Below are 18,485 nucleotides of genomic sequence, written 5' to 3'. Positions count from 1 at the left end.
ATAAAGTTAATACTGTCAATGTTCAGAGTTAATGGTTGAGCTAAGGAACAAACATGTTCAGGTGTGATGGCACTCAGAGAGGAAGGATTAGGGTGGCACTTGCTGTTGGGTTGAGACAGTAAGTACCACATACGAAAGATTGAGGGAAAGAATGAAAAGTGAAGAGTGAGGCAGGACTCTGTGTGTGTGTGTGTGTGTGTGAGAGAGAGAGAGAGAGAGAGAGAGGGGGAGGGAGAGAGAGAGTCTTTGTTTGTAGTCTCATGGTAAAGATATTGTGCATTGATTGTAAATAAAATCACCGTTCATACAAAAATGGTATCATTTCTTTGCAACCTTCCATGAAAACATGTTCGGTCATTGAGATGTCTGTGCATGATTGAAGGACTAGGAGAAGTAGCTGGATGATAGCTGGAGACAGTAAGAACATCCAGCTGTAGAAAATCTACCACATTGAATTTTACCTGACTCATGCGTGTATGGTAACGGTGGATGTTACAGGAACAGCACCAATGACACACCAACCTATAGCTAAATGTATAACCTATCTGCATTAAATGTACACACTATTGTTGTCAGTTCTTAGACATATTGTAGCCAATGGTTTTCAAAGCCAGTCATTTCCTTAACTTACTTGTATTCGATATCTCTCCAAGTTATCATTCTCTATCAGATCGATTATACCTTCATTTTGTTCTCGTCACTGTAGATCTTTACATTTGCGGCAAATACCTCAGATAGAACCTGCTATACAGAACAGTGACCAAATTAATAAGCATAACCCAAAGAGGTAGAGTTGTGGTTGAGCTCACACAAGAACTACCATCTTTTCACCAAACTGACTTTTATACCAAATTGTCTAAAACTCAGATACACAAGGTTTTCCATAGCCAAGTATTCACTAATGGATTCTTCTTAATATCAATCATCACTATTAGTGAGGTCATCATGCAGCCTGCAAGACTAAGATCCTTTTTGACTGAGTTGGGATGCAGTAGAGAGGGAGATGATTTTATGCTATGGGATGAGGAGTTAAAGTATGAAAGAAGGGGCCAAAACAGAACACAAACACAATCACCATCACCATCATTTAACGTCTGTTTCCCATACTGACATAGGTTGGGTGGTTTTCTAGGACTGTACCAAGCTCTATTATCTGCTTTGGCATGGTTTCTGTCGGTGGATGCTTTTTCTAATGCCAGCCATTTTACAGAGTATACTGGGAGATTTTTTGCATGGCAGCAACACACAAAGCACTTTGCAAGACAAAGATCCCTTGACTGGAAAGACCCCTCAGTATATATAACTCCTCAACAAAACAACAATGTAATATTATTCATATGATTAATGTAATATTATTTGTACAATTCTCGCTTATATTATTTTTATGATTCTCATATTCTCCTCAACATTATTTATGACATTCCTCTCTTCTGTATGCATAATTTGCATATTATTTTTGTGATGTTCAAATCCAAGCCACATGATATGCACTATTTATAATGGTTACAGTAACATATCACAGCTACATTGATTTACACTCTCGGAGTGGTTGGCGTTAGGAAGGGCATCCAGCTGCAGAAGCTCTACCAAATCAGATTGGAGCCTGGTGCAGCCATCTGGTTCACCAGTCCTCAGTCAAATCGTCCAACCCATGCTAGCATGGAAAGCGGATGTTAAACGATGATGATGAAGAGAATCCAAATTGAACCATTGTTAAAAGTTTTCCTGAAGTTTTATTTATTATGGACAGAATCTATAAACCACAACACAGTTTTCATCCATGCTTCAGCATCACATATCACATTTCTCACACATCATTCATAAAGTCTGGTTTATATATTATATCTCAAACATTTAACTACAGTGCTACCACTGTGATTGAATTAGTCTATTAGCCTGCCTTCAATACTAATAGTATCACCAAGGTAATATAACTTATTTACTATTTCCAATGAAACATCTGCTTACTAGACAACCTTCAGCAGATCAATAAAATTCATACCATGAAATATCTTTTATAAACAATTTATAAAATCTATAAACAAATCTATAAAATCCATAACTCACCTTCTGATCATAATAGAATGATACATAGTTAATATCATTTTTTATTTCTCCATTGCTTGTCTTTTTAGCCACCTCCTTGTTTTCATCATGGTAGCAGCTCCCAGACTGGGTTGTTTTAATACGTCCACCTCGAGCACGAAAATCAGACAAAATGTCCTACAAATAAAATAGATGAATTTTTTTTCTTTTAAATTTAACTCAATGAGACAAGATCTTGTTAGCTCAAATTAGAAAAACTGGAAATTTCATTCATGCATAACCCAGATAGAAATATGGATGATGATGATGATTATGAAGATGGTGGTAGTGATGGTGATGATGATGATGACAATGATAACAGCAATGACAATAATGGTGGTAGTGCCAGCAGTGGTGGTGGTGTCATAATGGTGAGATGGTAATGAAGACAACGATAATGAGGTTTGTAATGCGGATGAAGAGCTAAATATGATGAAAATTGGCCTCAATTTTCAAAGGACACCACATTCTTCTATACAACCTACGCCAGTTGGTAGCTGAGGTTCTTGTCATGAGTTAGAAGAATCAAAATATTGAATTTATCATCATCATCTTTTAATGTCCATTTTCCATGCTGGCATATCTTGGACAGTTTGACAAGGCCTTCATTAAGATCCAATGTCTGATTTGGCATAGTTTCTATGACTGGATGCCTTTCCTAATGCCAACCATTTCACAGAATATACTGTGTGCTTTTTACATGGTACCAGTACTGCTAAGGTCATTAGGTTACTCACAAGACAGGACCCTTTAACTGAGAGAGTTGGGGTGTAATATTGGCTTTATGCGAAGTTATAAGAAGTTAAAATATGGTAGAGGCACAGGTGTATTACAGTAGATGAAATACATGGCTATTTCATGTAATCTACACATGTTGACTGAGCCAATGAGAGCCCCTATGTGATTGCTTGATCTACTATAAATTGCAAACAAATCTTCTACAGATAACATCCTACCTTTCTTCAAGAAAACAGATGCAATGGATATACAGAGGCACAAAATGGTCGTGTCTAGAATAATTTTGATCATAGTTCTTCCTGATCAGGCTTGGTATAAGATTAAATAACAACTACACGTCTTGATAAATAAAAGTGTTTGTGGCTAGTGAGAGCACAAATCAACAGGAGACCTGGTTTGATCACACACTGCCTTAAATCTACTTTTCCATTCTTACATAAATTATATCTCTACTGTCTACAATATAAGAACAGCTCAGTCACCGACCAAATATACTAGATTACACATCTTCAATGATTTGAAAAGAAATATTGCCCCAGTTCTCACATTTGAAATTATTTCAAAAGAACATGGCAAAATACTGATTGCAGAAAATGTTTCTAAGTAAATTACTGTGATACTTTGTTGAAATTAAGCTGCTTTAATTCAACACACTTCAGTGAACATTCTTATACATTTACTTGATTCTCTCATCACTACCTTGACAAGTATAGTGAAGTCAATGATCTTCTGTTGAGGTCATAATAAGACTGGAACATGCTCAAAGTTATCTCTCTTGATGAAAATAATTAAAATAAAATTAGTCAATGACTGACAGTGATTGTTTTCTTTTTCACATAACTTTTAACTTAATAATATAGAGAGATAAAGTGGCAGTAGTAGCCATTAGATACAGTAGCTTGTAATACATGATATATTATAATCAGTCTTTCCTTGGAATTGAATACTGTTTTAAGATTCTTGTCTGCACTTACATAATATATCTCTCTTTTCCTCTCAATACACATGCACACAGTACTTTTCTCTCAGGTACAGAAATATTTATTTGCTTATCCTAATAATGTCAAATACCTACCTGTACAGATGGGTCTTTCACTGGTTTTTCAAGTTTCCACATGATAAAAGGATGTGCCTCAGTAATTTCTACATTTTTCTTGTTACTGATACGTGATACAACATCGGTATCAAAAAATTTTGGTCGATTGTCAATGTTCTTTTCACTTAATGCTGGAGAGAAGTACATCTCATCAGGGAAATACTTCCGCAAAGTTGACTTCAAGCCATTAGTAGTCTCTAAATATGGTGGATCAATTTTTATGTAAGGTGATACAGATAGAACTAAATCTTCTAGTGCTTTTCGAATTTTCTGCTGTTGAGCGACCTTCTGCTCTTGGAGAGCAACAGAACTGTGAAATATGGAATCATCCTTCGTTGTGAGATAGTTGTGTAAAGGATCAGAGAAATCAGTGAGTTCTTCTATGCCAGGTTGTTTTCGACTGTTGCTCATGACATCTTTGCATAGTTTATTGTCTATGCTTTGACTGACTTCTGTTGAAATGTCAAGTGACGGATCATCTTCTTTACTAGATTCAGTGTCCTTCTCTGAAGGTTCACTATCAACTACGTCTGTATCACCAACTTCTTCAACAAGCTGAAGAGACAAAGTCATTGAATTGGCCGTCTTAAAAGCATCTCTCCTACATTGGTTATTAAATACATGTCCCCTGTTATCTATCACATCTTTCTGTTCACTATTTACATCTTGCTGAGAGTCTCTCAATTCAGAATTAACATCTGATGTGTCAGTGTCTAAATTAAGACCTATTTCATCTCCAGAGGGTGGGGGTAGGCCAAATTCGTCCATAATAAATGAAACTTCAAGTTGAGAATGATATGCTGCATAAGTCATAAACTGCATTATTTTTTTCACCTGAAATTAAAATAGAAAATGTAAGTAAATTGGTGCTGGCATGGTTATAGGCGTAGGTATAACTATAGGTGAAGTCATGGCTTTGTGCTCAGGTTTACTTCCCAACCACATGCTTTCTGAATTCAGTCCCACTGTGTGGCACCTTGGGTAAGTGTATTTCACTACAGCCTCGGGCTGACCAAAGCCTTGTGAGTGGATTTAGTCGATGGAAACACTAGTGGTTAGGGTGCTGCACTCATGCATGGTTGCTAGGTCGTGGTTTCAATTTCTGGTCCGAGCATTGTATTGTGTTCTGGAGCACAACACTTCATCTCACATTGCTCACTTTTGACACCTGACATATAGTACACAGTGCACCTGTTCAGGCAGCATTGATTGGATGGAGAGAGTGAGCTTATGTACAACAGTTATATTTGATCACTATAAACAAGTCATTTGTGCTGGTCATTCAGCAGAAGCTGAACACTCACATGTCGTCTTCGATGGGAAAGTCCATTGTATGTATGAGCACAACTTTTTCCTTCCCTCTGTCTAATTTTCATATGATGATGATGATGATGTGTGTGTGTGTGTGTGCATCAGTGAAAGATATATACAATGGCACGAAACTCCTGCTAAATTGATGTGTGGAACAAAAATAACTTGTGGTATTTATTGCACCATGATTACAAACATATTCCTGATACTCTTGCCATATTAGACAAGCAGTGAGTTTGTGATTGGGTCATTAGAAACCAATAAGCAACAGAAAATGTACAATGTAAAATAAAAAGAAATATAATGAAAATAAACAATGATTTTCAGATCAATACAATAATCTAATCAATACAATCATCTAATACATTGTATTAAAAAAAGGATAGACAAAAATTCAAGCAGACACCAGCATGGCTGTCTAATTAAGAAGCTTGCTTTGCAACTAAGTGGTTTCTGGTTCAGTCTCACTGCCCAGCACCTTGGTCAAGTGTCTTCTACTATAGTCCAAGGCCAACTAATGCCTTGTGAGTAAATTTAATAGATGGAAACAATGCAGAAGCCCATTGTATGTATGTATGAATATATCATATATATCATATATGTATGTATGTATGTATATATATATATATATATATATATATATATATATATATATATATATATATATATATATATATATATATATATATATATATATATATATATATATATATATATATATATAAATATATACATATCGGATACGTCTGCTATTAAGTTGCAGAACTTTGGCAGTAAAGTTACAAATCATTTCTGCTTTGCTTCTTACACACAATTTTCTTGTAAATTCTTAGTTTTATTTTTTTGGTAATGATTGAAATGTCAAACATTTTCTAACTGTTAAAACAATTCTTAACGTCAACTTCTTAATGCCTCTTCTATTTTTTTCCTAGCCCCCATACTTATCGAGAAAATCGATTAAAACTTTTTTAATGCAAATCCCCTCTTTGTTCCGCCATTAAAACAACCAGTTGCCCACACAGCAACAAGGGACTACAGGATGACAGTCAGCCAAAACTTTCGCTATGCTGTCTCTCTTCTTTCACCTCTTTGTGGGGTTAATCATCTTCATCTTTAGTTACAGTTTCTCATTCAAACTACATATGCAGAATCGTCGCATTAATACAGTAGGGCATTTTGAGGGAGATTTGGCTGCTATTTCTACCAGGTCTACCTAGCATGTAGAGGTTTGAAATTAATTTTCATTCACAGATTTGCATTTCAAAAATTTAACATAATCTTTTCCATAAATCAACTATCGTAAACATTTTCTACCATGACCTCACATTTTCTATGTATGTGTGTGTACCTTAAAAGACGTGATTAGACAGAGGTCCAATAGAATAGTTCTCAGAAATAGACTATGTACAAACTCTTCCTTCACAACTCCTGAAGCTGTTTTCTGCGAAGATATTTTGGAAAGACTTCCACCCGACCACCCACCCCACCCCACCCATTTTCTCCCAAGTTTGTTTATTAAAAAAAAATTTTTTTTTTTTGCCAAAAATCCCCGTTTTCGGATATGGAGGTTTGGGAAAATTGCCAAAATTCGGCATTGTGAAATTCCCGCTCCCCCCCCCCCCTCTGTCCCCCACAACTTCTTCAATTTTGACTTTTTTCCCCAACACTAACCCTAAAACCCTAGCCCTAACACCGTAACCATAAGTACAGAAATATTTTGAAAGTTTTGTCGGAATCATAATGTCCCAATTTTTCCACTAAACTTGGCTTGCGAAGACCTGTTGGGGCAAGCGAAAGCGAAATCATGATGGTACCTGTGCCCAGCGTCGCCTTCCTGGCACTTGAAGTTTGGTAAAAAGCCTCTCCCATAGTTGCATCCCATTGTGCACCATTTTCTAACAGACCTTGTCAATAGCTGGCTTCTCTGTATGTTGTGCAGACATATTGTCCATGAACGGCTTTTAGAGCCTGGAAACACATTGGCACTCTGACCTCATGCAGTAGTTGATGGAGGTAGAAGTTCTCTTGTTGAGTGGGATGCACTGTGTGTACTCGCCCAAGGCAAGTGTCAAACTTAATGCCAGGGTATCCATGAACATTTTGACCTGCTTTCCTTGGGGCCCATTTTTTTCCATTCCAAGTGTAGTACGATGGAATCTGTGGATACAGCAAGGTTTGAATGAATGGATCAACTTGACAAAGCCTGAAGAATGCAGTGAGTGTGCTATCCCTCGGTTCCTCTCCCAACAGAGAAGCATTAGCATCGGTGAAGTACACCCTTTGACCGTATTCTAGGTGCATTGCCAGCTGTTGAATGGCAGGGTGTTGTTGGTGAAGTGGAAAGCCAAAGATGCGCCAGAAAGCCTCGTTACTACTTATGTACAGTCCCACCTGATAGTGCGTCACCTCATCCTGGCAGTATTCTTGTTGAAGTCCAAACACTGCAGCTTCAGAACCCTTGTTCACATACTTACAAACGTACTTAACAGAGTTGCAAAACTCAACATTGATGTGGGCATTGAAAGTCTTTGACAGGAGTGGACAGTATGGAACAATCCATCTATTATCAACCTCGTGCTGTCCAATAGTTGCTGTGAAACTGCCGTCTTCTGGTTTTCTCTGCCTGTATGATGGATACCCATCAGCACCTGTCTGAGTTTCTTGTAGGAACCTCCTTGGAAACCTTTTTGAACATACGCTGTCTTTCAAGCATGGTGAGTTTATATTGAATCCATGCCCACATGGACCATGCACCATGTTTGCCTTAACTATTTTGTATAGTACTTTGTCTGAAGCTGGATCAGGAAGCTCTGCAGAGATTATCTTGTCAATGTCAGTGGATTTGATCTTCGATGAGAGCCAAAGCAGGATATGAGCATGTGGAAGGCCCCTTTTTTGTCATTCAATTGAGTACATGCCACATTGTGTGGGTCCAAAGACTTGCATTTCTGGCACTTCTTTACCCATCTGTCATCATCTATATGCACTACATATCAGTACCAACACAGCTGTCTATTGCAACTACAGCTTATTCCTCTTATTCTCAGCTCATCTATACAACATTACTCATGCATATTTACATTAAACATGTTTGCTTTATTTCTCTCAAACCTTTCTACATCTGCATTCAATGCCCGTGTCTCACTTCAATGCAACATCATACTTTGTACACAAGCAATATATAATCTACTTCTCGTTTGAAGAAGTAGATTTGTTGCCAGCAGAGGTAATAGATTCACAAATTTTTTTTTCCCCACCTTTCCTTATTCTGGTTATTTGGCTTTCAGAAATGCAAAAACTAACCAGAAAATATTCTCTTAAAAATATATACCCTGTCATACTGAAGGAGGAAGATAAGGAAGATTTTCATATCAATGTTTACTTACTCTTTTCAACTCACTGTTATGAGACCCTCTCAGAGTTACTGTACAGGCAAGATGTTTGGCACAATCATCAAAGTATAACAGTGTCTTGGTGTGACCTTCAAAGGTACATTAAAATATTTATTAGGTATATTATATATATTTACACACACAGAGACATACATATTCATCCGAACTTAAAATGGTATAATTCCAATATATAAATATTTAAGGAAAAAGAGAAAAACAATTGATATATTAAAAATTTATTTACATTATAATATAATTATACTATCAAAAGATATTATATAATATGATATAATATAACAAATAATTGAAATAAATATATGTCCTACAATTTATTTTGACTCATCCACTAGTGAATTTATAAAAATTCACATTTATGCATATGAATCTCCTCAGGGTAATATTTGTCTAAAAAATAGACAAAGTTTCATTTTTTTCTCTACTATATTGTATCTAACTGAAGAACCAGTGAAAATTGGATGTTTTACATCCCTTTGAAGGAAATGAGTTTTTCATTGGATTGATTATTAATAGTTATATATATACATATTGTGTACATGCACATGCATAATTCATTAAATATATGATGTGCGTAAGTTCTACAGCAGAACAGTTTGAGCAGGTGGCTTCTACAGTTTGATCAAAACCTTTTGAGTGAATTTGGTAGAGGGAAACTGAAAGAAGCCTATCTTGTGTTTCTGTGTATTATTGAGAGTTTATAAATTGATGATCCTTCATATGTGTACTTTATTATATTAACATAAGGATAACACATTAAAAAAGTGGTAGAGTAATGATCTTAATGCCAAAGAGCATTTAGTTCCATCTCTTTTATCAATGATATATTGTGGAAAAAAATCAATTGACTTAGCTCTTCATTTACATATTTCTGGTCATGCACTAAAGTTAGAAATCAACATTGAAATATCATAGATATAAGTACATACAGCTAGATTGAAACTATCTGAATGTTTCAAACTGAAAATACTTAGAAGAATTGTTACATTTACCATTTGGAAGCTGGAAGTTTTTCACTTTAAATGAATTGCAAAAGCCTAATTTTGGTTTATTTACCAGTCCATCAATAGAACGAACTATTTCTGCCTGGGTACATCTTGATAATCTTTGCATTACACTCTGAAAAAGAATTCAAGTATATGTTCTCAAAAGTTTACACATTTAATGTTGTATGAGATTACGATGCCCCCACCCCCTGCAAGAATGGACTGGACCACTACATATAAATAGAAGTGGTCTGAGTAAGTGAAGGAGTTTGTGCTAGTTTCACAGTTCGTGTGTTGATAGTTCAAAGTTTACAGTTCAAGTTAGCGTGTTGGATTGTTGGTTCTTAAAAGATTGTTGCTATATTACATGTGGTTACTGCCGTTTGTTTTCATTATATCATTATTACACTGCTGCATTCATCATCATCATCATCATCATCGTTTAACGTCCGCTTTCCATGCTAGCATGGGTTGGACGATTTGACTGAGGACTGGTGAAACCGGATGGCAACACCAGGCTTCAGTCTGATTTGGCAGAGTTTCTACAGCTGGATGCCCTTCCTAACGCCAACCACTCAGAGAGTGTAGTGGGTGCTTTTACGTGTCACCCGCACGAAAACGACCACGCTCGAAATGGTGTCTTTTATGTGCCACCCGCACAAGCCAGTCCAGGGGCACTGGCAACGATCTCGCTCGAAAATCCTACAGGAGCCAGTCAGGCGGTACTGGCAACGGCCACGCTCAAAATGGTGCATCTCATGTGCCACCCGCACAAGAACCAGTCCAGGGGCACTGGCAACGATCTTACTTGGCTTGCCGGGTCTTCTCACGCACAGCACATTTCCAAAGGTCTCGGTCAATGATATAACATTTAACATCAAATATAATGTATCATCGAAATTAAGAGCTGCTGAATTTTTTAATATTTAACCCCGAAGTTGAACAACCTTGTTATCATATATGAAAATATATCCAAACTGACTTGACAACAACATATCCCACCATATAATCAAACACTGCACAACAGAATGCATATAGTACAATAACAAATCAGACAAAAATATAGCATACAAGATGAGCAAGATATCCGAATCACCTTCAAATATTTAATTGGTTATACATCAATAAACATATCTGCTTTAGCAGATAGTATCAACTGTATGAATTAGCAAAGTCTTGTCAATGATAATAATTAAGATGTCTTAGTGTAGTCCATATGAATAACATTCTTCTATATCTATTATTTCTTCAATATAGTCATTCTTTAGTAGTGAACATACTTTTCTTAATAGAAAAAGAAGATTCTGTTGTTTGATAAGGAACCTTCACTAAGAATCCATTCTTTCTCTGTAGATTAAAGCTACAAACAAATCCACAGAGTGGACACTTAAGAACCCTTATAATATCTCCCATTTTATTGAATTTGAAGCTGACCATATTTCTATGAAACTAATTATAAGATTTTTAAACTATCTCTATCATTTTATCAATAGCTTCAGAAAATCATAGTGGCTGGTTATGGCGTTGGACTCATGATCATAAGATTGTGGTTTCGATTACTCCGATTACTTAGCTAGGTGATGTGTTGTGCTCTTGAGCAAAACACTTCATTTTGTGTTGCTCCAGTCCACTTAGCTGGTAAAAATGAGTTATCCTGTAACGGACCAGTGTCCCGTTCTGGTGGGGAATTTATATATCATGAAAACCAGGAAACTGGCCATTATGAGTTGGCATGACTTGAGAAGGTACTTTCCCACTCACTACCTTTGAGAAAATCTGCCTTTAAGCATTGGTTGTTAATTATAATTCCTAGTCAGTACTAACAACCCATCTCTTCTGCACCATTGTATTGTCATTTCTGTGTCACCTAATTCAATACTAGTTTCTACCAATATTAAAATTATTAAAAGTTTTTAATTTCTGTAGTGTTACTTTTGAAAAAAAAAAAAAATTGTGGCTGTGATGTTAAGGTAGTGAGCTATAACAAGAGGCACAGTAAATGTAAGGTTTAGGTACTGGATACTAATGCAGATCTTATTACTGTCATTTTCCTGTGTCCCTGACTTAACCTTTTTGTTTCAGTATTTATTTTGAGATGCTCTGTGTTTCTTTCAATTACTTTAAATATAACAAAGAATTTAGTAAAATAACTTAGTTATCATTCAGCTAGTGTTAGGAGCATAAACTGTGACTAAGGTTTGGTGGAAGATCTTAATTCAAAACTTATAAAAACAAGGCATTTATACTTAGAGCCAGAGCTGGTTTCAGCCTGGTTGGTAATGAAAGGGTTAAAGTACTTAATTCTGATTGTCTAGTTTATCTGACAGAATAAAAAATCTAGGTCTCATATTCTACTTCAATTGAACAGGTTAGTTGTAAGGAGTGCATCCTACTGTAAAATCGCTTTTCCAGTATTAGTTCTTTTTAATGATTTGGTCTGAAGAAAGGGTTTGTCACAATATGAGATTGGAGAGATTAATGCAACTGATGTTTTTAAACAACTACAAATCAATGACTGTAGAAAAATATAGGCAGAGAGGAAATTCAAGAGAGGACATTGTGAAGAGAAAGAAAACCTGAGTATAGTGGTTAGGGTGAGGTCAAGAACATGAGTAAGCACAGTTTGGGTGATGAGTCGACACGAGATAAGTGAAACCAACATCTAGAATCCTTAAAATATATGAATCTAAAAGTGCACTTACAGTTTTGGTATTGAAAATTAGAATGATACCAGCTTCTAAGAGAAACTCTTGTGCAAGTCGACATACTGATTTCTCCACCACAACGACATCTGGTTTCAAAGCACACACTTTCGCAACACTATTTTTTAAAAATTCTCTTTCCTAAAAATATAAAATGCAATTTAATTCACAATAACAAAAGTGAATTTGGTATATAAAAAAGGTACATCATAAAGTGTTTGTGGCTGTGTATTAATTATACAAACATTTCTTATCAAATGCTAATTGAAGCATACAAAGGGTGTTCATTAAAGATTTTCCCTGACCCACTTCTGGTTATTGCAGGAAAAGGAACTTGAACAGGTAAAATTATACATGTCTCTACATATCACATTGTAAATAGCTGTTTTCCACTAGTATCTGTTTGTCTTTTACAGCTGCTGAAGTGGACTAAGATGTCAAGATGGAGGAAGCTGAATGCAGATCAGTGATCAGGTTCTTACACTTGTACACCAAAAGAGACTTTCAATGAGATGAAAGAAGTTTATGGTGATGATGCACCACCATACAACCTAGTCAAACACTGGCATTGCTAGTTCAAATGTAGTCAGACATTGGTCCACCATCCTGATGTTTGAATTTTTCATACTCTTCTTTGACTTCTTCAATTTATTTCACTTCAATGAGTAGCCACCACCTACAGTACACAACACATTTTCACCCAGTGTTCAGTATCCATTCACATCATAGGTTGATGCTAGCAAGGTTGTTTCTCCTGCACACTTCAGCCACTCCCTCAGTTCACTCTCTATCTTTCACAAAGGTGATCATTAAGAATCAAACCAAACTTCATGAGGATTAACATGATGCTTAAAAGTGTAATTTGTTCTGCATTGGACAGCGAAAGCATGGTCAGCTCTAAACAAACCAGACGTTGTCTCGAAATCAACCCTGTCAGATAACCTTAAGAGGAAATTTTTCTGTACATCAGTAGAGTCAGTCCTTTTATGTGGAGCAACAGCCTGAATGCTTATCAAAAAACTGGAATCCAAGCTAGATGGAACTTACACAAGAATGCTAAGAGTAGTCTCAGACATGTCTTGGAGATTTGCCTGTTTCCTACCACTATGACAGAAAGGTGCTTGCACTTTGTAGGACATTGCTGGCATACTAAACAAGAGCTAGTAAGTGACCTACTGCTATGGATGCCAATGCATGGCCATACTTGAGCAGGTCATCTGAACACAATGCATGTAGATCAACTCATGAAAGACACCGGATGCTTCCCTGAAGACTTTCCTCAACTAATGCAGAATCAAGATGGATGGTGTGTTAGAGTTAAAAATGTCTGAGTAAGCTCAACCAGATGATAATGATGATGAACATGACATATTCATAGAGAATAAAATTATAAAAAATTACCTGAAGTATTAAGGGTTCCAGAGAAGAAAATTTGTTCTCAACTCGTTGATAATCAATGGCACCTTTCAACAAGAGAATTTTTGGCTTTGAGACAGTTGTCTGCATTTTCTTGTGAGCAACATTTTTGCTACAAACAACCCCATGGATGACAGCGGTCTGATTTCTCTGACCTCCAGAAATCTAAGAAGATAATATTTGAAATTATAAACTAGAAAAACTATGCATATGCATGTATATGTACGTGTGTGTGCTTTTACACACTAATATATAACAACCAATTGGTAAATTGCAAACACTATTTTGATCTGAGAGCAGTCTGGGCAACATCTTAACCCCAAAAATAAAAAAGTGAAGAAAAAAAAATTATCCCAAAACCTTCAAAAGATGGTCAAGACAAGAATAGTAATTAAAATTTGCATCATTATAGAAACCTTGTAGCCATTTCAAAACACACTCAGTTACAATCATTACATGATATGAAGACAAAGAGACAACTACACACACACACACACACACACACACACACACACACACACACACATTATGCATATTTACATACATATATATTTGATGATGTAAACAGGAAAAACAGAATTCAAAACATGAGTATATATGTTTTTTTTACTAATAATCAGAAGTTACAGAGGGGATCAAGGGTTGAGAGATTCAAACTTGAAACCTTTGGCACTTGAATTACTCTGTAACTTTGGCCAACTATTAATAAAAAAAAACAACATATATACAAACATACATTTCTACATACATATATCATCATATTTCTATCTAAGAGATCCACTCACAAGGCTTTGCTCAGTCTGGAGCTATAGTAAAAGACTACAGCCAAAACTATGGTTAGGAAGCAACACCTGCATCTATATGTAAGATATTTTACAGGAACACTTACTAATTGTCACCATACACTAAACATCATGAAATTTATAAGCTAAGTAAAATAACTACCTTTTTTATTTGTACATATTTCCGTATATCCATGTCATCTCCTTCATTACGTACATCAGGACTTACAAACTGGCTGATTTTGTGGGCTGTTTGCATGATGGTGCCTTCCCAGGAGAGTGGTAAGCCTTCTTGATTGAGCAACTGGCGCACCAAGTTTGACAGATGTTCCTTGTGAACTTTTCTGGGTATAATAAAAGAACCAGCTTATCAATATATTCCTGTGAATGTTAGTTCAAGTGCATGCACAATCAAACCTACATATATACAAATACATACATACATACATATACATGGTGGCTGTCTACTCCTTATGCAAAGTCTGACCACCTACTGTACCTACACCTTAGATCCATCATGGTGTCTGATGTGGTGTTTTTAAACCAGACAATGTATTGAAAAGACACCCACATAGATTGCATATCTGATTTGGACCATCAAGAACCACAGTTAAGTTCTGGTCTTTGTGGATCTTAAAATACACTTGCATGCATGCATACATACATATGCAAATACATGCATACACATACACACACATACATACATTGTTCAGTCATCTAACATCTGTTTTTTCATTTATAATTTTCTGCAAATAGGTTTTAATCTATACAGAGCTTTACACACAGCATTTTTTTTTCAGAAATAAACTTATTTTGTGGGAAAGGAAAACATGTATGTGCATGCATCTCTCCCTCCACCATGTATCCTCACAGGAATGGATTTATAAAAAAATATTCTTGTCAAAATGCAAAGCATTGTTCGTCAGCAAAATCAAACTCCATCTATTTTATATTTAACTCTTTGAATAATATCTTTGAACACTAAATATTACTGAATTTCTTTGTGTCATATAAAAGTTACACACAGAAAATGGGATTTACTGGAGTCATTTCCTATAAAAACCAACAGACAGAATAATTTTTTGGTTCAACACAATCCAATATATAAGAAAGTTGGGGAAAAGCTCTTTTATGTAAAGGAGAAATAACAAGCATTTTAGTTAAATGCAATGTTATAAGAAGATATAATACTGAAGCTAGAAAAATAAAATATTTATAAACCCAAATATTATGTAAAATTATTATGATGAGAAGAATTTTGTGAAAGAAATTACAAAATTTTATTCTATTTTTGAATTTTTAGTTAGAATGACTACATGTAGTGTATTTGAGACTAAATTTGTAAACAGTTACAATTATATAGCCATCTGTGTATCATACTTGATGTATACACACTGTTTATAGATCAGTTACTGTAGTATTTGTCCTGAAGTGTATATATATACAAACCTTAGCCTATCATATGCCAAACAGTCCTCTTTCTCTCGAAGTTCTTCAGTAGATCGCCACCCTTTGGCACAGATAATAGGTTCTACAGCATTTCCAGATTTAGACACAAATAATGTACCTTAACAAAAAACAAATTAACAAAGGAAACATCAAAACAAAGTATAATAGTTCATAGGTTGTTATATTTCCAAAATGAATTTAAAGGCATATGAATGATAATTTAAATGACTATAGCATAATTCAAGAGAAAAAAATATTTTTCTTTATATGATAAAAATTAGGAAACTTCTAGAGACTAGAAATAAATCTTTGTCATTAATGATGAACTCAAAATAGAGAAAACCATAAATTATAGCATATTAGGTTAAAAGACCTTTGGACAGAGCAGCCTTCAGCTTTTTCTCATCCAAAGGTATTTTAAAATCAATATTAACATGCTGTTATTTATAACTTTATCTACTTTAAGTTCCACCATTAGAAAAGCTGTTTATTATTATTTATATAATATCATATGCAGATAAGACAATTTAGTAGAAAAAATTATCTTTATGAGTTTTAAAGTCTAGATATTGTTATTGGTGACAACTGGCTTTACTAATAAAATCATATCTAAATTTTCATTGCACCTATAAATCACCTGGCAACTTAACATCTCAGTTTCTATATCTGGCCGGTTTAGGAAGAAACCTCTGTGCAGTAGCATGACCTGTTAAAAGTAGCAGCTAAATGTTTTTCATATGACACATCTAGTCTTAGGAAAAATATGAAGGAACACTTTTAATGATGTAGTCCTAGGTAAACTACAGGTAAAATCAACATGATGTGATAACAGTTGAAACTCCTGATCAGACCTATAATAATAATAATAATGGTTTCAAATTTTGGCACATGGCTAGACATCTTGGAGGAGGGAGTAAGTTGAGTACAACAACTCCGGTGTTCAACTAGTATTTATTATATCGACCCTGAAAAGATGAAAGGTAAAGTTACCTTGGTGGAAACTGAACTCAGAATGTAAAGATGGATGAAATGCCATGCAGCATTTTACCCTGTGTGCTAACAATTCTGTAGCTTACCACCTTAAATAATAATAATAATAATAATAATAATAATAATAATAATAATAATAATAATTATGATAATAATAATAATTATGATAATAATCCTATCTACTATAGGCACAAGGCCTGAAATTTGGGGGAGGGGGACAGTCGATTACATTGACTCCAGTGTTCTACTGGTACTTAATTTATCAATCCCGAAAGGATGAAAGGCAAAGTCAACCTTGGCAGTATTTGTACTTATAACACAAAGATGGACGAAATGCCGCTAAGCATTTTGTCCAGTGTGCTAATGATTCTGCAAGCTCACCATCCTAATGATGATGATAACAACAATAAAAAGGTTGATTGCTACCTAGCTCAGATATCAGGAAATCCAAAAATGGAAGAAATTCAAAAAATAGTGCTCATAGGAACTGCTCATATTCAGTGTTAAAATACTTTTAAATGTACATAACAGCAAACACCTTTTACTGTCATCTTAACATGACACTATCATCTTATAATCAAATTACTTTTAAAACAAACTTTTAATTTGCTTAGGTTTTGACAGACATTCTAGAGAACAATACCCTGTTCAAAATCAAATATATGACACCCTAGTCACAACACACCAACTTGAACTTCTGACTTGCTGTCTCTTAAGGTCTCTGGGTGAGACTTGGAGTCAATTTGTATAAACGCAAAGCAAAAGCCAAACATATCATCATCATCATCATCATCGTTTAACGTCCGCTTTCCATGCTAGCATGGGTTGGACGATTTGACTGAGGACTGGTGAAACCAGATGGCAACACCAGGCTCCAGTCTGATTTGGCAGAGTTTCTACAGCTGGATGCCCTTCCTAACGCCAACCACTCAGAGAGTGTAGTGGGTGCTTTTACGTGTCACCCGCACGAAAACGGCCACGCTCGAAATGGTGTCTTTTATGTGCCACCCGCACAAGCCAGTCCAGGGGCACTGGCAACGATCTCGCTCGAAAATCCTACAGGAGCCAGTCAGGCGGTACTGGCAACGGCCACGCTCAAAATGGTGCATCTCATGTGCCACCCGCACAAGAACCAGTCCAGGGGCACTGGCAACGATCTTACTTGGCTTGCCGGGTCTTCTCACGCACAGCCCATTTCCAAAGGTCTCGGTCCGTAGTCATCGCCTCGGTGAGGCCCAATGTACGAAGGTCTTGCCTCACCACCTCAGCCCAGGTCTTCCTGGGCCTACCTCTTCCACGGGTTCCCTCAACTGTTAGGGTGTGGCACTTTTTCACGCAGCTATCCTCCTCCATTCTCACCACATGTCCATACCAGCGCAATCGTCTCTCTTGCACGCCACAACTGATGCTTCTAATGTTCAGCTTTTCTCTCAAGATACTTACACTCTGACGGGTATTCACATTGACATTACACATCCAACGGAGCATACTGGCTTCATTCCTTGCGAGCTTACGTATGTCCT

General features: G+C 36.0%; 1 protein-coding gene across 4 annotated transcripts in view; it reads right to left on the bottom strand.

The window, feature by feature from the left end:
- LOC106882632 (1-phosphatidylinositol 3-phosphate 5-kinase) overlaps nucleotides 1–18,485 on the bottom strand; it is a 106,516-nt gene that overhangs the window by 48,079 nt on the left and 39,952 nt on the right. For all 4 annotated transcript variants that reach the window (XM_089356504.1, XM_089356507.1, XM_089356503.1 and 1 more), the window contains 8 exons: nucleotides 15,973–16,090; nucleotides 14,687–14,867; nucleotides 13,727–13,906; nucleotides 12,326–12,466; nucleotides 9,630–9,756; nucleotides 8,617–8,711; nucleotides 3,899–4,753; nucleotides 2,068–2,223 (listed from right to left, as the gene is read on the bottom strand). In XM_089356504.1, coding sequence (XP_089212630.1) covers nucleotides 2,068–2,223; nucleotides 3,899–4,753; nucleotides 8,617–8,711; nucleotides 9,630–9,756; nucleotides 12,326–12,466; nucleotides 13,727–13,906; nucleotides 14,687–14,867; nucleotides 15,973–16,090 — 1,853 coding nt within the window. The remainder of the gene's footprint in view (nucleotides 1–2,067; nucleotides 2,224–3,898; nucleotides 4,754–8,616; nucleotides 8,712–9,629; nucleotides 9,757–12,325; nucleotides 12,467–13,726; nucleotides 13,907–14,686; nucleotides 14,868–15,972; nucleotides 16,091–18,485) is intronic.

This window comes from Octopus bimaculoides, chromosome 8 (genome assembly GCF_046866305.1).
Source record: "Octopus bimaculoides isolate indiv1 chromosome 8, ASM4686630v1, whole genome shotgun sequence".
Classification (NCBI taxonomy): Eukaryota; Metazoa; Mollusca; class Cephalopoda; order Octopoda; family Octopodidae; genus Octopus; species Octopus bimaculoides.
This window is presented reverse-complemented; position numbering and strand designations above follow the sequence as displayed.